The sequence below is a fragment of the Stegastes partitus genome, unplaced genomic scaffold (assembly GCF_000690725.1).
Source record: "Stegastes partitus isolate 25-593 unplaced genomic scaffold, Stegastes_partitus-1.0.2 Scaffold114, whole genome shotgun sequence".
NCBI lineage: Eukaryota > Metazoa > Chordata > Actinopteri > Pomacentridae > Stegastes > Stegastes partitus.
Genome location: NW_007577845.1, coordinates 759559 through 780295, shown reverse-complemented (window position 1 = coordinate 780295; position 20737 = coordinate 759559). Strand labels below are relative to the sequence as shown.

The following is a 20737-nucleotide window of genomic DNA, read 5'->3' as shown; positions in this document are numbered from 1 at the left end:
TAAATTCTAGTTTCATTTATTTGCTGAAATCCTGTCCCATCGTGTTACACTTAAACGCTTGTAGTGATCCTAGTGAGTTACATGTCTGAGGAACACCGTTAAAATACAACAACCAGGACGGCGGTTGGTCCCATTATAAACACTGTAAAGTAAAAATCCCAGGAGAGGAACGTGAAGTCGAGGCTACAACATTTAGCAGAGCTACACTATGTGAGTGTAAATCTGACAGCAGCAGACACTGTAAACCGGTGTGATGCACTGAGCTGGTTCTCGCAGCATCCTGCGTTCCCCTCGTCCTGCAGCCTCCTTCTGCTTAAATACGAGGAGTTTCTCTAAGTCAGGCTCATTAGATCTTTAAACACTAACAGTTCTGAGGTTAACGCCACAAATCCACCTCTGACGCTGAGAATCTTCACCTGGATTGTCACTTTCTTTTTCCAAACAAAAACCTTTGCCCTCAAAAGAATTCAAACTATGTTATAATCACATAAAGTCCACGTGATCTGGGTTCAGGGTTTCCACGCCAGGGAGCATCCATCATATGAAAGCGCCTGTACCCCGAGGCCGACCTCTGACCTCCTCTGGAATGAGCCGGGAGACAGATGTGGACCTCAGGTTTTATTAAAACATCTGGAGAAGAAAAAAAAAGAGAGAAACTGTGGTGCTACTTCCCAAAAAAGCAGACGGATGGTTAAAAAAAGACTAAAAATGCGGAACAACGGAGGGTTTCAAATTAAGACATAGCAAAGGTGTGACAGCGTCTGAGCTGTGAGGGAGGTTAGACGTTAAAGTCGGTCAGATTTCAAGCTGTAATGGAAATCCAGCTACATCAGGGGTGGAGATGATGCCCGCGCTCCCTCGTTCCGCAGTCATGTGCCGTCAAAGCAATACTGAGTGGGTCATTCAAGTAAAAACAAACACGTACTGAGATAACAAAAAACCATTAAATTCGTTTAGTCCCGTCTTGTAAGCGTTTAAACATCCAGTTTCCTTTCTTTGTTTCTGTCGGGTTAAACGTGCTTCCCTGATGGAGGCCGTCCATTAACTGGCGAGGCAGCGGTCACGTGACCCCCAAACCGGGAATCAAACGGCAGCCCCCGTCACATTGAGAGCAGCTGTTTTAAATATTTCCTGCAGTCCCGCTGAGTTGCAAGACGTGCCTGGAGCGTCAGCAGAATCCCTGTTACTGGTACATTCATCAGAGCTGCTCAGACAATCCAAGAAGTTGTCATGGGGCCTGTGTCTTTTTCAAAGAGTGGTGTATTTCTTCCAGCGCTCGTACCAGGCGCAGGATCCATCACAACACAAGTCTCCAAGGTTTGCTCTCCTAGAAGGACAATAGGATGTTCTCCGTCACCATCAAGTCCCATTCCCTCTTCAGGCTTCCCCCCCTCGCGTCCTTGAGGCCTTTGTAGTCCAACCTCCGTCTTATCTTCTCGTCCTACTGGCCGTCGTCGTATCTCTGCAGCGCGTCCTCCAGCTTGGCGGTGATCTTCTGGAAGAAGCCGATCTGCTGGCGGAGGTGGTGCTGCATCTGCGAGCGGAAGTCTCGTACGCGCGTGCGGTGGAAGTGCTGGACTTCCGCCAGCGTGGCGCAAGAAATGATGTTGCAGCGGTCGTGGAGGTCGCCTTCCTGCTTCGGACAGTCCTTCACCTTCGTCAGCGCACCTGGAGGAAGACGGCGGGAATGAGAGAATGAAAAAGTGTCGCAAACTAACACATAGAGAGCCGACATTAGACTGGAGGGCGGGATATTTCTCATTTGACATTTGTGATAAATAAGGATGGTAAATTCAAGGTATGATTTCATGATGTGATTGATGCAGGACGTCTATCTGAGGCAGCCTTAACTAAAACATGAAGCCAGAGTCTGGAGACAGTTAATTAAGCACAAAGAAAAATAACTCAACTTGACGTCTTTACATTCATTTTCTTCCTCTAACTAATTTGATGGTGAACCTTCACAGAAATAGGTAGGTTTCTTGCAAACACTCAGACGTCATATGTTGTTTGTTTTTTTCAAAAATTGCACGATTTTTTTTCTGCACATTAAACTTTGAGGCTATGTTTGAACAACAATATCTCAGGAGCTATTAAAGATCAAATCCAGACATTTTCACTGTTCATCATGTCACTGATTCAGAATCTGTAACACTGAACACATAGATAAAACCAGCATCTGATTGTAGGTGAACTGAAAAACTGTGAAACTGTCATGAAAAGTCCCATCTTTACGCAAACATTAACCAAAATACCGATAATGCCGAAGTCACCTCGTGATGCTTTCTGAACCTCGTGTAGCTGCACGCCACAGAAATCATAAACAAAACTGAAAAGTCTGCAGATGTAATGTGGGTTCTGAGAAAACATCAACAAGAGCTGAAGTTTAGTTTATTTTATTGCTTCCAGCTGTTTGTAGGAGTCGTTCATCTGAGTTTATTAAATACCTGCAGCATCAGGATCCATGTGAGAGCAGCATCAGCTTCATTCAGAACCTGTAATTATAGTTTATCCCTGACAGTCCAGGTTAGAACAAAACAAGTCTCACCTGTCTCCACCTCAGACAGGTGAGACAGTTTATGAGCTGCAGTTAAATCTGTCGTCAGCTGGCAGACTCAGTGTTTTGTTTGTCACAATACGCCATGTACTGCTGCTCCCTCCATCACTGTGGTGGTGATTCTGTGTTAATGAAGCAGTGAGGAACAGAACTGTAAAGGTGGTTCAGTCTGATTACAACAGATGGATGAAGCCAGCAATGTCACACATCTTATTTCTGAACATTGACTTATTTTTAGGCAAAATAAATGAAATAGTCATCATGTCTGTCAATCTAGACTACTTAGCCAGGAAGTTGAATTCCAGGAGCCCGATCATGAAATAGTTTTTGTAAAGCTGAGCTGCTGACCGCATCATTTTCCACGTCTCCTCGAAGCTGCCCGACGCCCGGCCGTGACTCAGACTGTTTGCTGTGACTCAAGAGTTTTTTTGGGGGGAAGTGGCACCGTTCAGACAGACCTGAGCAATGAAAGACGGACGAGGAGGAAGCGAGAGGAAAGCGCTAGCGTGGCTGAACGGGGAGGAAATGACGAGGAAGCTGCTGCTGACCTCTCCGACTCTCCTCCTAGATCACATCAAATCTGCACAAGTGCAGCAATGAAGTGAAATCAACTTGAACTTTGCTCCTGCCGAGGCGATTACCGAGCAGTAATCTGAACTCTTGTACCGCGGTGCTGGTGGGAAACTTGTACCGCTCCGCAACCCCCTCTTTATATACACCTCCCCTCTTCTTCTTCGTCTTCGTCCTACCACCAGGAGGAGGGAGGAAAAGACGGGGAAGAAAAAGAGGAGGAGGAGGGGGAACCTAATCCTGAGACTGCTCCATTTTGCATTCCTGCAGTCCCAGGGCAACATAGGACAAGAGGCCCAGGAATCTCCGCTCATTCAAATCAGATGTAGCCTTTGGACCTCACAGACAGAACGAGCAGAGGCGGCTGATACTGTACAAAGACATCTAGGTCAGCAAAGCACTCCACCTAAAGCGCCTTTGACTCGCTGCACTGTTGCTTCTCCCAGTTTAGCTGCTGGTGGAGAAGCAGCCGAGCTCCACACGGGACCGACAGATAGCCGTGGAATGCAGAGATAGCGCCGAAGGTCGATGTGTGTGAACGTAAAGCCTCTGGAGGCTCGTTGTCTTTGGTATGCTGCTGAGTCAAACCGTTTTCCTAATTCTTCATCAAAGCAGCTGCTGTGGGAACTGGGACGAAAGCAGCCGTCTTCTGTTAAAGGCAGTTATTTCACAACCATGACAGCGGAGCGTTAAGGCAGCGAGTTCATGGGCGTTGACAGCAGAAGACCCAGAGTATTGATCCCCACTGATAACATGATCTACTTCAGGCTGGGTAGAGTTCAAGAGTTTTGTCCTCACGACACCATTTGCATAAATCAGAACCCTGTTTACCAGCTAGTCATCTAAGCTGCGTCGTGTTTTTGGCGTCTTCATCTGGTAAAAACCATCCAATCCACTTTAAAAAAGAATCTGCTAGAAAAATGAAAATCAATGGTAGTTATTGTGGCGTGGGGATCAAATCGTTCTGAAGTTGGGATTCACTGGACTACTGTTCCCTTCCCTCCATGAATCAACCAAACCCAGAACAGTTTGTTTGCTCATACAGGATCACTCACAATGGCTTCCACAAATGAGAAACATGTGGGTTCCCGAGGCCGACGACACTGGCTTGTTGGAACAATGACCTATAGATGTGTTTCTTCTGGGTCTGCCTCAGCGGTAAAGATGAAATGTTTCAGTCAAAGATTACAGCTTGGTGAGGGTTTGCAGGATTTTCCTGGCTCAGGATGGACCTTTGATGGGGTGACTAAGCAGGACGGTCAGATCAGTGAAGCTCTGAGCACTGAGTGTGTGTCACCTCACATGTGAGAAGTATTTTCCTTCTGTCTCTGGCTCCCAGTTCACAAAACTGGTTTGAAAACTGTCAGTAAATTCTTGTCATTTCACTGCTGCTGATGAAAAAATCTTTTAAAGAGCACCTCAGACCTCTTTGATGGAGCCAAAGCTTCCCTTACTCATGAACAACAACACTGGGTTTGGTTCACATCAGAGTGTCTCATTTGACTCGAGCACTGGTTGAGTCACTGTGACACACTTTTAATATCGTCTGCGTGTTTTCACAAAATACCACAAGTTTCCCAGGAGATCTTTCTTCATAGAGAGATGTGCTGATATTAACTTATCAGGAAACTTAAGAAATCTTCTTAACACGAGCTCATTACTCAAAACTTAAGCAACAGGAAGTGAAGCAAAGGAAACGTCCAGCGCTGTTGAAGGTTTGCGGTCTTTGCCGGACAAAAGACAAAGTGTTGTTCGTCAATCGAAAAGGGAGGTGAAGCCCTGTCAGTCACAGGGACTATTGCAATTCAGGCTGTTTCCATAGTTTGGAGCCGTGATTGTGTCTGGAGACCAGAGCTCAGCGGACTTTAGAAACAGTGCCTCCAGGTTTGGCAAATGTCTGGACGTTGCGTGCCAGGAGCAACTCCCTCCTCCCAACCTGCAGGGAACTAACAAGCTAACTCCTCTGCAAATCCTTTGTAAATGTCTGTGCATGTGTGTGTGTGTGTGTGTGTGTGTGTGTGTGTGCGTTTTCAAGTGAGCGAGCACTCACAGTACCCGGAGTCCTACAATGGGCCGTGGGTTTCAGTTTTCGACCCAGATTGACAGTGCAGTTCGGTAAATGAAAACAGATGTTGCTCTTGGTTAGGAAACAGTCAAAATCTGGGTCTGTGGATATCGTCTTCCTTTGTATTGACAGGACTGATAGATAGATAGGGAGGCTACGGGCTGGACGGCTTTCAGAGACACTGTTGTTCAATCGTTTTTGTAATGAAAGTTAAAATAACGAACTCTGTGAGTCTCTAGTTTTAGACTGAACTACCGTCTGCAGCGACGGGCCTCCTGTCAGTCACACAAACCTTTCATTTCATGTCCCTGCAAAAACATGAAGTAAACACTCTGCATGCTTGGTCCTGCGTCTGCCTCCTTTCTTACAAGCACTGTGGAGGTTTAATGCATTTTTCTGTCAGTATGTAACTGCTTTTGCTTTTTTCCATTGTTCACCACAGCAGCGTCGTGAGCGATGCACAGTTGTTGTTTTTCCAGTTTGTGTGTTCAGACTGTTTTCCTTCTACATTTATGCTACATGACAAACGCTGCATTAGGATCCAACATCAACACTTTCTCACCTTTCTGCACATGGATGATGTCGGGAAAGTTGGCCAGGTGTCCTCTGTAGAGGTCCAGCAGGTCAGAAATGGGGTCCAGGTCGTGTCGCGGCTGCTCAGCAAAATAATCTCCAATCGCCTCGTAGGCCTCGCCGGTGTAGGCGATGGCCTTGTTCAGGCCCGCTGAGTAGGCCTGCTGGTCCAGCTCGAAGGCCTGCGCCAGCAGTTTGAAGGACTGTCCCACCTTCTGGTACTCCTTCTTGAACCCCGCCATCTGCTTGTGGGCGAACTCGTTGATGGTGGCGTTCACCACCACGATGTTCTCGTCCATCCTCTTGGTGAACGTCTTGAAGCCTTCCATCTTGCTCTCCACCTCCTGGAGGTCCAGCGGCACAGCGGGCGTGCTGACGGAGGAAAACAGTCATTTAAAAACATCCTCTGATTAAATCAAGCCTTTAACTTTATTAACTTGTCCATGAGGTGTATTTTTAAATACTAGAAGGTGCATCATGGAAAAAGTCACAGTTAACATCATGCCTGAACTTTTCCACTCTGAAGCTGCAGAGCACCAACAACGCAGATTCAGACTTCTGAGATTTCATATGTTAAGAAATCCATCCCATTAGGCTGTGTGGTTGGTCTTTCTATGTCATTATTCCTCAGAATCGGTTTCTTATCCAAACATGTAGGTAATAATGAATTTCTGAATAAATCCATTAATTGCTGTCAGTAATTTAACTGAATAAAAATACATTAACAGATGAAGCAGCAGATGAAGGTCATGCATGTCAGAAAACGGTACCAGAGCTTCATGCTGTTTCGTACTGGAGCAACCATGTTGGTCAGCACAGAGCATTGTGGGAGTTTAGCAGGAAACGGGCACCATCTGCTCTGAAGCTGAAGCTCAATGTGACAGCACCAACAACAGGTAAAGGTCGACCACTGATGCTTTTCCATCATGTCTGCATGCAGGTCATGTGATGTAGACCAGAACACTGACTGTGTTTTGATTGGTTGACTGTTGATAGATGAGGCTGATGACTATCAGGTAAGAAAACTGTTCAAAATGTGCATCCCTCATGTAAATACTGTATTGTGCTAATGTGTAGCTCAGAGCAGTCTGACAGTGTTTGGGCAGAGCTGAAGGCGAGCTGGTGTGCTTGAGCTGCAGCAGGTTGCAGAAGGTTGGGTGGAGGACTTCGTAGATCTGCACATTCTGAAGGAAGCAGCAGTGTAGGATTACTGCTACGCCATTTTAAGGAAGGAGGGGATTATTGTCATGGAGCAAAATTTCTAATCATGTCATTCTGAAACACAGATGAGTTTTCAGGGATTTAATCAGCGGCTGTAAAGTGACTTTATGTGGTTTCGTGCTGAAATTCTTTCCAACATCCCATCATCTTTACGACATGAACAGATCGTTCCTCTGTTCTGCTTATCGCTCGCTCGCTATCAGACACTCCTCAAGATGAAAGCGTTCAGTTACAGCACATTAAAACATGGACAACTGATAACAGCTTCCGGTTAGAGGGCAAATACCTTCAATCTTAAACTTTAATGCTGTTACAAAGTGCGCAGACATCGATTATTCTCAGCTTCATAAAGATAATAAACTGTATTAGACCATAATAAAGAGCGAGGAGGATTTCCGTCCACTCCTTGTTCACAACTGATTTTCAACAGCTGGGACTCAGTGCCTTAAGTCATAGTTCAGGATGCACTCCTGTTCCTTACGTCGTCACATATTGTGCTTCTATTTCTGGCATCAGATTGCCTACATTTCCCACAATGCCTTTTACAAGCTTCAGAGATCGAGCTGCAACTTAATTTATTCAGTCTGAGCTTGTATTAGTGACTCGAGCTGCAAGAATGTTTTACGAGCTACGAGAGCAGGAGCACAGCTGCTGGTAAAATCCAGTGATCTGACTTTCTGGTCTGTTTCCTGTTGCTCTTTATGCTTTCTCTACAGTACTGTTCTCCTTGTGTGACTTGTGAAAGCTGGTGGAAAATCCTGAAAGCAGTCCCTGCTCTTGGACGCCGAGCTCTTCTACATCAACTCTCCAGTAATTCAGAGAACATTCCTGCAGCTCAACTGGTGCTGCTGGAAATATCAAGATGTGACGCAATCCTGATTTTTCACACATGGTAACTCATTTACAAGCATGAATCCTAGATTACAGGCTGTGCAGTGAAAAGGAAAAACCTTTGTTCATCGCAGTTTTCTCCTTGTATCCATAAAGAATCACCAGGTCAAAGGCTACTCGGTGTCTGCTCCATACTCTGGTGTTTAGGACATCCAGGGTTCAAACCCTCAGAACCTTTTACCTGATTGTGAGGAAGAAGTTGGCCCCGACCAGCTCGTCCCTCTCGGCCTTCCTCTTGCCCTGCTTCCAGGCCTTCTCGTCGGCGCCGCATGTTAGAAAGTGCTGGAAAACGTCGCAGCGAGCCAGCACAGGGTGGCTGACCATGTGGTTCATCCACCAGATCAGACCCTTCCTCCTCTTGGAGATGAAGTCCTCCTCGAAGCGGCCCGTGGCCTGCTTCTCTGGCAGGTGGGGCACCGAGATGACGGGGAAGCGCTCCACGAGCCGGGCGTAGAGCCAGTCGAAATGCTTATACCTGAGGGGACAGTTGGGAAGATTCATTGGAACGAATTTGGAGACGGTTGGATGAAAAAGGACAGGAGCTACAAGGAAGCTTTTCCAACTAGATGGGGCTTAAAACGACCTACTGCCAAAGAAGCTATCTGAGAGGTGCAGAGGAAGGTAAAAGGAGAAACTCCAGATGGATGGAGTCCACAGATCTGGTTTTGCCATTTTGTGTGAACAACTGTGGCCACAAGACAAACCGCAGAAACATTTAAAGCGGGCTGGAGGAAGCGGTGAAGAAGTAAAGAGAGAAGACAGAGAAATGAGGCAACTTGTACCTGCGGTTGACCTGTATGTTGGTGTGCGTCGGGGTTAAACCGTAGGACATGTAGCTCTTCATGCCTTTGAACTTGGTCTGCTTGGTGGGGTCGTCTATGGTGCAGGTGAAGGGGTAGGGGTCCTCCTGCCACTCCGGTCCATGCTTCCCCATCACCACGCAGATCCTGTCCCCGTCCTTCACAAAAGCTGAGGCCTCCCCGAGCAGGAAGGCCTCCCCTCCGGACTTGACAAAGGTGGAGAACCTGTTGAGGTTCCTCCCCACCGTGGCCGAGCTCTTGGCCTGCTGCTGCTGCTGCTGCTGGGCACTGCCGCGCCCCGGCAGGGAGGTGGTCACCGGGTACAGGGGAGGGCTGCTGCCGAAACCCTGAGGGGCATCAGCTGCTGGAGAGGTGTCATCCCAGTCATCGTCCCAGTCGTCGTCGCTGCCCTGGCTGGTGTGGAAGCTGCTGCCACCACTGCCAGCCCCAAAGCCCCTCTGAGACTGGGAGTCAGGCGACGGGTGGGAGGCGTGGGTGGGGGTCTGGGTCTTGGCTTTGGGTGAGGAGAAGCCATTGTTGTTGGTGCTGGAGGTGATGTGGTCCCGGATGATCTCAACATAGGAGGCAGGGAAGAGGCCAGCCTCCCCCCTGCTGTTCTCCCCCTCCAGCCAGCCCTCCAGCTCCTCCTCGCTGAACAGAGTCACCAGCTCGTTCTCTGTTATGGAGATCTCTCCTGGGTTCTCAGAGTGGAAGTCATACAACACTCTGCCCTTCAGTGCCATGATTACAACACTTCTAATAAAACCTGTGTCTTTTTATTGCCTTCACTTCAAAGTTTCTCCAACAACTTGCTTTTCTTCCAGAGTTAAACCTCTCAGATCTGTCTGGCTGACGTCTAAAAAGCGGCAGCAGCGACAATTAGACCACTTTCCCACTTTTTTGTTCCAAATCTAACAAGCTTGTATCCGAGATCCATGCGCAAGAGAACAAGAAAAGAGCCCCGGAGTCTCGTATCCGACACCCACCTCCTCTCTTTCTCCGCTCTCAGATATCATTTGTTTCCATGCAGAACTTAATCCAAGTCGGAAAACGCAAACAAACAACAAAAGCGTCGTTTTTACGCACAGAAAGACGCCGGTGAGAAGTTTAAAACTGACAAAGACGCTGCGTAACTTGTTTCATTCCTCCAGATAAAAAGCCGGGGGGAAAGTCCTCTCCTGCTTTTTCTTTTTTTTCTTCTTCTTCTTCTCCTCTCCTTCTCTACCAGATGCTTGTAAGTTAAAGGCACCAGTCGGAACACGTAGTAGCCTGGCTGACTAACGGAGGGTGGAGCCATGGCAGCAAGTTCAGTCAAGTCAATGAATGCATACATGGAAAAAGCCACAGAAAGCCAGCGCGTCTGTATGTGACATTAACGGCCTCATTCTGCGCCTTTATTTAGACTCTGATGTCAGCTGGACTCATCTGTGAGCATGCCTTAAATTAATCATCTTTAATTGTGAATATAAAATCTGTATTTTTAGGCATTTAAAGTCAGTTTAGGGTTTTATAACAACTAATAATCTGATGATGGTCCATCAACCTGTTTGAGCATCATTAGAATTATTAAGAATATTCCTCTTTTTTAATAAGGAAAAAAATAATAAATATATAAATAATAATAAAAAATAAAGAACTTTATGATGCACAAATCAGACAGAAATCATTATGATCAGTGTCTAGACATTCTGCAGCTGTAACCATCTTCTTATGAATGCATTTCTGCTATTTCACTTCTCATTTCTTTCAGACAAGTCTATTATTATTTTACTACAGTGTATTTAAAGAAAATACCTAAAGTTCCTCCTCGGCTGCTGGTTTAACCTCCAATAACTCGTCTCTGTGTGTCAGAGTCACATGTTCACAAGCTTTTTGCTCATTAAAATCACTCACATATAACTTTATACCACAGTTTGCTGCAGATGTGCAGATTTCTGAAGTCCATGGCGGCCTCTTTTTGCTCACTCCTCCCTGTTTGCTGCAGCTCGAGCACACCAGCTCACTGTAAAACTGTTTATTACACATGAAACCATCAACGTCTGAATCTGTGTTTTTAGGGCTGTCACTGGTACGCTGCAGTTTCCTGACGTTAACTGTTTAATTTAGTCATGATGTGCCTTCTAGTATAAAAACAAACCTTATTGAAATGTTAAGGAGGGAAAAAAATAGTTTTTTAAAACTTGCAAGTCGTATTTAGATTCATAATTTCAGGCAAACTTTAAAAACACTGAAAACATTTAGTGTATTATCAAACGTCTTTCTGCTTCCAGATTCAGGTATTATTTACACCATCACTGTGTTTAAATGGCAAAAATATTCAAAAAAAAACTGCACAAGTTGTTTCACTCATGACGAGACATGACCAAAAAATAAATCCTGATTTTCACCAGATGGGTTCTTTAAAAGTTTGTGTGCTGCCAGTAAATGTAGAAGTATATGGTCCATGACTTAAGGAGAAACTGAAACCTGCTGTAAATATTTAGCTCATTAGGAAACACGTTTATGGTCAAGTATCGTTTTGTTTAAATGGCCAAAAAATAAAAAATAAAAATAAATGACACAAGGTCTTTTTTTATTTCTCTCATGACATGAATTCCAGCGGATTAAAGAACATAACAAAACACGTCATATGGACCCATCAACACAAGAAAAATAGATTTTTACTGGAGGAGGCCTTTAAGATAAGATAAGATAAGATAAAATAAGATAAGATAAGATAAGATGAGATAAGATAACCTTTATGAATCCCACAGTGGGCAAATGTGCAGTGTTACAGCGACAAAGATAGAGCAAACATTTAAGGAATAAGGCATAAATGTAAAAATGAACCAAAATATACCAAAAAACCCCCATTATTGCACATGTCAGTGATATTGCACAGATTTTGTGATGAATAGAAATACTGATAGAGTTCTATTATACACAGAACATATTAATTTAACTTCAGACATAATGATTGGATTACCTAACCTGACACAAATAATTCAACACATACATATATTAAATGATATGATATATGATATATTATATATAAACTACATTGTGCGTTCCTGGCCGTGGCCGCTAGGTGTCAGTGTTGCAGCGCTGAGCAGCCGTCAGTTCCTCCTCCTCTCCAGCTGCAGGCAGTAAACAGACTTTGTCGTCGGACTGTGGCGTCGTTAAACCTTCCAGACAAAGAATGCGATAATTAAACAAATGCTGGACATTGGATATTACATTCATTATGTCTCCTCAAACATTATTCGCATCTTAACGAGGTGATTAGCAGCTGTTTGGGGCTGAAGCGGCCGAATGCATGAGGATGTGAAACCTGCTGAGCTGAAAGGTTTTTAAATTTAAAACAAACAAACAAAACAAAGGTAATTATGGGACATGTTGATGGGCTGTAGGGGCTTTGTTCTCGTGTCTGGTTAATGAGTGGCTTTACCTGCAGGCAGATATGAGCCAGAGGGGGATGAATGTAAAGCTTTATAATGTTTTATTAAAAAATAATGCAGCAATTTAACATGTTTTCACTCTGAATTAGAAGCTCAGTCATTTTATTCTCTGTATACACACAACATGTGGATGGGCCTCATGTATGAGATTAACTAAAATTGCACTACTGTGTTCTTTTTTCATTAATTTGACTTCATTAATCACAGTGACTTCCATCCACACTTTTAAAAACTGAACTAAAGAACTCAATATTAACTAAAAGCAAACAGAAGTGCAGCTGTTGCAGGGCAGGAATAACAAGGAGAACTTCTACAGACGCATGAAAACAGACAAAAAGAATTTAAACAACTTCACATCAATGCAATTTTCTATTAAGCAGCTTTTATAAAACAGTGACGTCCATTTAGAGAAAACATGGATTTAAACCAGAACAGTAGAATTCTGGAGGCATTCTTCCCTATTTTAATTTGCAGATTTAATGTCCATAGACTAAATGGTAATGCATAAAACCCAACTGATTAATGTGCACATAAACATGAAACATTTTCAGCATTAGCAGTTATTCAAACCTAAACACAAACCGCCCCGGCTTGTATTCAGAATCAAGAAAAAGGACTTTTTAAAATAAATTTTACACACTTTGTGCAATCAGCAGCTCCTCTACTGACCAAATGAAATGATTAAAGTCTCTCAGTCAATGTGGTGTGATTGGCTGTTAAAGAAATGTTTTGTTTATTTGAGAAAAGTTCACCTAAATGTCAGTCTTCTGACATGAGGGAGGCATGTGGAGGTCAATCTGATCTCAGGAGCTGGTAAAGAGAAAACAATCAGGACTGACAAACACATACATTTTCACAATTATGAAAAAGTTTCTGGAGACCCAACTGGAGGATGGTTAAAGGCTACACAGTGACTAGATGTAAGACCATCATGAGCATCATCTGAACCAATAACTAAGCGTCTAAACAGTAAACCTGGATGAGAGGATTTAAGTTGTGGTCACCGTCCCCCAAACCAACAGAAGTGTTCCGCCATTGCTTTGTTCTGCCTCTCTTTGCTTTAGGTCTCCGTCATGTCCAGCCCGGTCCAGACCACCTCCGACAGTCTCTGTAAACTCGTCCGCTGGGCTCACAGCCACGGCACCATCTGCAGCCTCCTCCCCGGCCTGCAGCAGCTCACCCGCGGCTCCTGTGGCAATGTGCTGACACCTGACCCGGGTTCCCACGGCGGCAGCGTCCCGGTCGCCGTGTGGGGCTGCAGCGCCGGCCACGCCTACCACTGGCCCCTCAGTGACCATAGCAACGGCTGTGGAGGTTCAGGGAACACCGGCCAGGGCCAGGAGAGGTTCATCGGAGGGCGTTCGTCCAACAAGGTGAAGATGTGACGTGTTTGTTCGTATGATATGAGATTTAACAGTGTTTTGATTTGAGGTTTTAGAAGGAAATGGACTGGTCCCTGTGTTTGGACTTTCACATGAGCTTAAGACTGTCCAGCTATAAAATCAAAGTGCTTTGAGGTTTGTGGAGCCGTTCTTCATTAGCTAGCAATCCTGCAAACCCAGTGTTAGGCAACAAGCTGTTCTCTGTGGAAAAATTCAAATCTTTATACAATCTGCTTCCAGAACTATTGTAGGCTTTGAGGAGTCTGCAAAGTTCTGGACGGCTGAGAACATAATGGTTTCTGTAATGTGATGGCATCACTGTGCTCGTAGCTTGCCAACATCACATGTTCGATTGAAACATGATTTTAGGATTCTTAAGACAGATAGATCGACCAGTTGTACTCTGCTCTCCTGGCTGTGTTTAAAGGTTCAATATGCAAGATTTAGCATTAATCTATCAGCACTACATGCTGTGTTAAGATGTAGTAGAGTAACAGCATCCTGAGCAGAAAGTGAAGTCACATTCGCTCCCTTTGTGTCGTGATCCGAGCTACTCTGTTCTGTCAGTCCAACGTCAGTGCACATTAGTGCACGTGAGTCCCTTCCTTTGGATCTGTTGGCCCCCTTTTGAGTTCATAACAGACCCAGAGTGACCTCCTGCACTGACTGAAAACACAAAAGTGCAACCCAGCATTCGGTCAGTGCCCAAAAAGAGACTTAATTAGTCATTAGTGTTGTTTACCTGGTTGGGTCACGCTAAGAGAGGTCAGCTCTGGTTCACCTGTGGTCGGTTCATGGGTTCAAACCGGTCATTGAAACAGATATACAGACAAGAAACAAACTGACTTCAGCAGAAGAGACGAGATAACAGCACACAAGTTACATCTTCTTGCAGCCTTTACTGTAATTCACAGTGTTTACGAGGCTAAAGGTAGTGCAGGAAAACTTTACGTTGGCTCTGGTCTACATAGAAGTGAGAGGAGGAGGGAGTCAAGGCCGTTAGTTTTGGTCTGAGATGCTGTTGCTCTAGTGACCTCCAGTGGTTCTAAAAGGCTGCACGTAGAACCTTTGAGGACAAAACCTTGCAGTGAGATTACCTTCTCGACCCATTGTGTTGGATTCTGTCTTGAAATTCAGAAGGAGAGACTTTCCACTGAGGACAGAAGGTATAATCCAGCTGTTTTCTCTGGTTCTCCTCGTGCCAGATGTTTAAAATCTGCAGAGTTTCCCTTTAATGTCCAAACTCCAGCATTAAATCCTGTCCTGAATCCCAGCGCAGGGTTCATTCAAGACAATAAGATTCAGTCTGTAGCTCTGATTCCTCATCTATCGTTTTTTTTTTACCTCTCAGGTGGTGGTGAGAACATCATGTGACCTCTCCTTCAGCGAGGCAGCATCAGAGGGGGAGGAGTTCAGCAGCCGGCTGTTCGACATCGCTGCGTGTGATTCGTCAGCCACAGACGAAGATGGCGACTACGAGCCACGCCCACCCAGGAAAAGAGGCGGAGCACCAGGAGGAGCCGCCGTAGGAAAGAAAATCAAACTGGAGGCAGCAGAAGATTATGACTCTCTGGCTAACATGGGGAGCATGGGGCTAGCAGAGACGGACGCCGTCAACCTGTCACAAGGACGCCAGACGCCAATCACACGCACACTGTTGAACAAGAGGCCCCTCCCATCCTGCCCTCAGCCCCAGCATGGGCAACATCTGGGCTGTGAGAGGTCAGTGGAGCCGGAGATGGAGGCGCAGGATGGAGGAAGCTGCACGACAGGAACCACGGAGCAGGCTGAGGGCTGCAGCTCCGCCTCAGAGGCCACAGAGAAGACTGCAGGTACGACAGACAATAAACATCTGGATGGGGTGATTTGTGTGGATGCTCACTACTCTACTTACATGTTTATTTTGTGTGAAGCTGACAGAGGAGAGCTGGAGAAGCTTCGAGTTCTGCTTTTTGCGGAGCGCAGCCGAAACCAGCAGATGACGGAGATGATCTCCAGTCTGAAGCAGGACAAAGAGCTGCTGCAGCACGAGCTCACCAAGAAGGCTGAACTCATCTGTGACTTCCTGCAGGACAAACTGCGACCAGGTAGGTTAAAGAATTAGAGTATCGCTGTAGAACCCTGACAAAATGATTGCTATGCCAGCAGGCTGCCAGCAGGCATAATAAAATAGGTTTTTATGTACCATGTTTTATGCAAAGTTCCACTTCAGAGGAGCTGAATACAAAATTAAAACAACAGATGGAGAAAGTAAGAAGAGAGGCGATGATAGACGATACCATACCGATGACAACAGTCGTATATTTCACATCAGTTAACAGTAAATGAGTATTCTAAATGTCTGCATGAAACATACAGATGTCCACGAGTGCCAACATGAACACAATAAATAAAAATAATAATCTAAACACTCCACTGACCAATAATTTCCCTCATACTTTCTGTGTCCCTCAGTCCTTATACAACTCTTTCATATTTCAGACAAGCACTGGCCTCGTTGCTCCAATCAGATGGAACCAGGAAGTTCCCACAAGACTTCGTCCGACGACGTGGCCGCGTTCGATTCGCCGACGCTGTTTGACTCGTTCGAGGAAATGGAGCTTCACCCTCTGGAGCGCCACCTGAACCTGAAGACCAAGAGGAGCCGGGACGGAGAAAACACTCGAGTCAGGAGTAAGGACGCGCCGATACAAGTGTTGAGCTGTTGGTACGAGAAGCCACGGCTGAGTCCGTTTATTGTTTCTGTGCTTCCTCTCTAGTGAAGAACGTGGTGGGTGTGATTGCACGCTACATGGCCGCCCTGCAGGAGTTCCGCCGCAGCGTCTCCATGAAGGTGGCCTTCGACCGGGTTGGCGTGGACCGCAACACCATCTCCCGTACGGCGGCCATAGCCGAGCTCAGCCTGGCCGCCCCGGAGGTGTTTCACGCTCTGGCGCCGTGGGACGAGAAGGAGGAGACGCTGGCGCACTACGCCCACCGCTGCCGGCAGGCGATGGACGACGCCATCAAGGCCAAGATCAAAACCATGAAGGCAAAAGGAGAACTGCTGCCAATCGTGTCCAAGTGACACAGTACCGACTCCTTCTGAATGAGTCAGAAAAGAAATCCCAACACAAAACATCATGTCCAAGAAAAGCCTTAGAGTTCTAGTGTCGTGTACTCTGGATGTATTCTGACCACATCTCTGTTACCATGTGTACAGAAATAGCTCCATTCGCCTCATATCCAATCGATTTCCTCTTGTGTGATCGTGAAACATCCGTGTGAAACTGAGACTCTTGGAAGAACAGTCTCCTGTTTGTGGATCCTCTGGGACCGTCACCAGAAGCGCTGCAGCCAGAGCTGCTCAGAATTCAGTCCAGTCATGTTCCAGCTCGGTACGTTTCCACAGCAGCGGCCTGTGGTGACGACTGCAAACACTGCCGTCACAGTAGATAGTGTGAATGTAGATGTTTTGGTTTTTTATGGTTCGCATTATCCAGTATTTATTCTGTACCGTTTTGTGTGCTGCTGGTAGCTGTTTTACAATAAACCATAAAAACACGACACATTGTGGCTTCTACCCACCAAGAGCACCAATACTGGACCCCACTGCTGTCATCATGTTTACATCATGTGTTGGGGGCTGCACGGTGGCTCTGTGGTTAGCATCGTCGCCTCACAGCTAGAAGGTCGCCAGTTGGCGTCCCGGTGAGGACACCCGGGATCTTTCTGCGTGGAGTCTCCATGTTCTCCCCGTGCAGCGTGGGTTCTCTCCGGGTTCTCCGGGTTCTTCCTCCCACAGTCCAGAAACATGCTGAGGTTAATTGGTGATTGTAAATTGTCCGTAGGTGTGAATGTGAGTGTGCTTGGTTGTCTGTCTCTAAGTGTAGCCCTGTGATAGACTGGTTACCTGTCCAGGTGAACCTGCCTTCACCCTGAGTCAGCTGGGATAGGCTCCGCCCCCCCATGACCCTAGTGAGGATTAAGGTGTAGAGATGATGGATGGATGGACATCATGTGTCGGGTCCATTCCAACTGTGGTCGTTTATGCTTTAATTTAAAATTTAAACAGCCAGAAATTTTTTGATAAAAATGGCTTCTAAGAAAAATATGAAAAAACCTCCACTGAACGTGACCCTTTTATCACTTTATTATCCATATCAATACAAAACAATTACAAAAAGCCGACAGAATGTGCGTTTTATGGAAATGATGATCGGCAGCAGAGCAGGAGACTCTTCACTGTGTTCCTGCAGTTTGTTTTCAGCCTGCAGACAACTTAACAGGATGTTTTATAACTATTTGGCACGTTCGTCCGGCTCTTTGGAAAGCGTTCCCAAAACCAGCAGCCAGCTTGTTAGTCTGGAAAATGTAGAAGAGGCAGATCGACGCTCCCCTGAGACGGTTCTCAACATGACAAACAGCAGTCCGTTAATCACCGGCAGCTCTGGAGAGGCCGATGTGCAGCAGAGTTGGGGAGCTGCAGGAGGGCAGACCGGGGCTGAAAGGTCACGAATCAGGCTCCAGGCGTGGAAGGACGGGGAGGATGAGGTTACCGAAGGAGGAGTCCTGAGTGATGAAGAAGCCCGATGAATGTGCGTGTGCATGCTGCAGGAGGAGACACGGTTTAGGTTACGAGGAGTTTCTACATTCACGGTTCAATATAACGTTAAAGGAACAGACATGGAGGGTGAAGTGCTTATTTGCAACAAGTCACCACTTAGCTTAGCATAAAAACTGAAAAAAGGTGAAAGAAAGTAGCCTGGTTACATGCAAAGTTAACTAAATCCACCTAACAACACATCTAAAGCTCATTAATTGATGTTACATCTACAAAAAAATAAATGTGAAGCTATGAGGGGACAGGTAGCATTTTTTGTACAGGTGCAAAGTTTATTGACTGAGCTCAGAGGTTGCCTTTTAACCTCTGATCTTGTATTTAGCTGGTTTTCAAACACGTCTCAAGACAGAAGCGTCAGTGGCTGTGATCTACTGGACATGTGAGTCAGATAATCTGCAAAACTGGGTCTTAAAATCAGCCTCAGATACCAGGAAATAACTCGCCAACACTGACTAAAAACAACATGATGCACTGGTTTAAATTTGTCAAGGTAACACAGGACACATTTTAGTGGTCCTTTGTTGTGCTGCTCGTTTGCTGTAAATAGATATAAAGTCGGCGGTTGTGTGTCTCACCTGCAGGGCAGCTTTCTGCTGAGCGGCGATGTGCTGCTGCTCTGCGTTGTCCCTGAACTCCTTCAGACTCGGCCTGGACAGCGAAATGCTACAAGATCAAACGGAGGAGAGGTCGAGGCCGAAAACAGAAGATCAGAATGTTAATGTGCGACTTGAAAGTTTGTGAGATTCTCCCTTTGTGTGTTTTCATCCCTCCAGACAAAGCAGTGCTGCTGTGGCTGAATTTTAACTCTGATAATTTTAATGACTATTATACTGCTGGTTCACATCCCCAAAACACACATTACACCTGATGACCCACGGTTTGTCTATATTGCCTTCAAACTAAAAGCCATTTGTTTTTTTGCGGTAAACTTTCCCTACCTGGCTCCAGGAGTGTTCATGGAATGATTCTGCATCAGACGCCTCCTCTCCTTCTCCAGCTCAGCCAGGATCGCAACCCGGGTCTTGTTTGGGAAGGCTGAATGGAGAAAACACAATGAGATGACGATGACAACAACAACAACAACAACAACAACAACAACGACAATGACAACAACAAAAGAACAACAACAACGACAACAAAAAGCAGTTTGAGGTGAGGGACAGAATATCATCTATCAGATAGCATTTCTTTGTTCAGGATAAGAACTTTTTTTATGCAGCATGTGAACAGTTTCTTTTCTGATGTAGAGAAAAAGTTAAACATCAAATTTCTATTGCTGTAATTAGAAAAGAGGTAAATTTAGCCAGTTGAGCACAAGTTGAGTAACATCAACAAGATGTTGTCCAAAATGTCCGCCAACTTCGCCAAACCCTTCGTCTCAATAACTCTCAGCGTTGCAGAAAAGTGGCACATAAATGGTGAACACACACTCTGACGTGTGACTTCTGGCCTATGAACCCACTTTGTCTGCTCGTTATCATTATCAGTATATTTGATCACTTCATGACGTCTGTTCTGTGGAGATGCAGCGTGTTGAAACTTATTTTAATATGTTAAAAAGAATATACAGAATTAAGTTAAATATTACATGCTCCATTTACATTTTTGTTCAGTGAAGCTGGTTAATTAGAAATAAGCAGTATTACATTAAATTTATTTTTTTGAGATGCACCAGTCAGTCACTGATTCACAACTTGATCTGCTACTACATTAAAATAATTAAAAATAATAATAATAATGGGGGGAAAAATAACATTTTAGCACTTTTCTGATGAGATACTGTTTTTGTTTGTTTGTTTGTTTTTATTTTTCCATGAAGTGAATATTTCCCTACGGGGGCCCAGAAGCAGGAAGCGTTCAGGGGATCCGGAGTTCGTAGCTTCGCCCCTGGACTGAGGAGCAGCTTCAGCTCCACAAACACAAAGAACTTCAACAACCAACACCTGAACCTTTACAGTCACCTTGTCCGGGGGGGTTAGCAGCCATGTCAGTGAAGGCAGCAGGAGGCAGGTCCAGATAACAAACACCAGAACCGGTTCTATTAACGGTAAACGATCCGTTTCCTTCCCTCAGCTAACGTCACGCCGCCGGTAGACGAGCACGGACAGAAGTCCTGCTCGGTGCTGAGTCGGACTGAAAGTTGAACAGAACTGATTACAGACGACTTTCTGATGAACTCTGCTGTGACAGAAGCTGAAAGTTTAACATCAAACTCTGGGTCGTGTGAACGCGTCTCGTCGCGTTTCGCTTCTGGAAACCGGTTTGTCGGTCAGAGAGGCGGGAAAAGGAAGAGGTCTCACTCTGCTGCTGTTTCAGGTGATCCTAAAGTTATGAACAGCACAAGATGACAGCAATGACTAGAATATCATGAAAAGACCGCATTTGGAGTCCAGATTAGAATTTATGAGCTCAAAAGTAGAATTTAAGTCCTAAAATGTTGACTTTAATGTTTGCAAGTTAATTATTGAAGTGCTCTAATTGTGAATTCTGCAAATTCTACCCCTGACAACTTATTATTAATTATTCGTCACTTTGTCCTGAATGTTCAGTCTTGACTTTAGGAAAATTAGTTTGTCAATTAAAGAGCAAATTTATCTAAATCTTAACTTAAAAGCTATTTTGGATGTTAACACAGATC

At 45.3% G+C, this 20737-nt stretch overlaps 2 protein-coding genes across 2 annotated transcripts; both read right to left on the bottom strand.

Moving 5' to 3' along the window:
- LOC103354622 (sorting nexin-18-like) lies at nt 1-9882 on the bottom strand. Its single transcript, XM_008278062.1, has 4 exons — nt 8660-9882; nt 8059-8352; nt 5755-6137; nt 1-1668 (listed from the first exon to the last, which is right to left on the bottom strand). Exons 1-4 carry the CDS (start codon nt 9418-9420, stop codon nt 1442-1444), a joined length of 1665 nt encoding a protein of 554 aa, XP_008276284.1. The 5' UTR covers nt 9421-9882; the 3' UTR covers nt 1-1441.
- A 7722-nt stretch (nt 9883-17604) lies between these two features.
- On the bottom strand, nt 17605-20365 carry LOC103354624 (SOSS complex subunit C). Its single transcript, XM_008278063.1, has 4 exons — nt 20061-20365; nt 19038-19134; nt 18675-18762; nt 17605-18086 (listed from the first exon to the last, which is right to left on the bottom strand). The coding sequence occupies exons 1-4, from the start codon at nt 20083-20085 to the stop codon at nt 17988-17990; spliced, it is 309 nt and encodes a 102-aa protein (XP_008276285.1). The 5' UTR covers nt 20086-20365; the 3' UTR covers nt 17605-17987.
- Nucleotides 20366-20737: the final 372 nt, after the last annotated feature.

Coding starts and splice junctions, on each gene's coding strand:
- LOC103354622 (XM_008278062.1), bottom strand. CDS start 9,420: ATGGCACTGAAGGGCAGAGTGTTGTATGACTTCCACTCTGAGAACCCA. Junction 8,353..8,659: donor AACATACAGGTCAACCGCAG/GTACAAGTTGCC, acceptor CTGTCCCCTCAG/GTATAAGCATTTCGACTGGC. Junction 1,669..5,754: donor CATCATCCATGTGCAGAAAG/GTGAGAAAGTGT, acceptor GTCTTCCTCCAG/GTGCGCTGACGAAGGTGAAG.
- LOC103354624 (XM_008278063.1), bottom strand. CDS start 20,085: ATGGCTGCTAACCCCCCCGGACAAG. Junction 18,763..19,037: donor ATGAACACTCCTGGAGCCAG/GTAGGGAAAGTT, acceptor TTGATCTTGTAG/CATTTCGCTGTCCAGGCCGA. Junction 18,087..18,674: donor AGCAGAAAGCTGCCCTGCAG/GTGAGACACACA, acceptor CTCCTCCTGCAG/CATGCACACGCACATTCATC.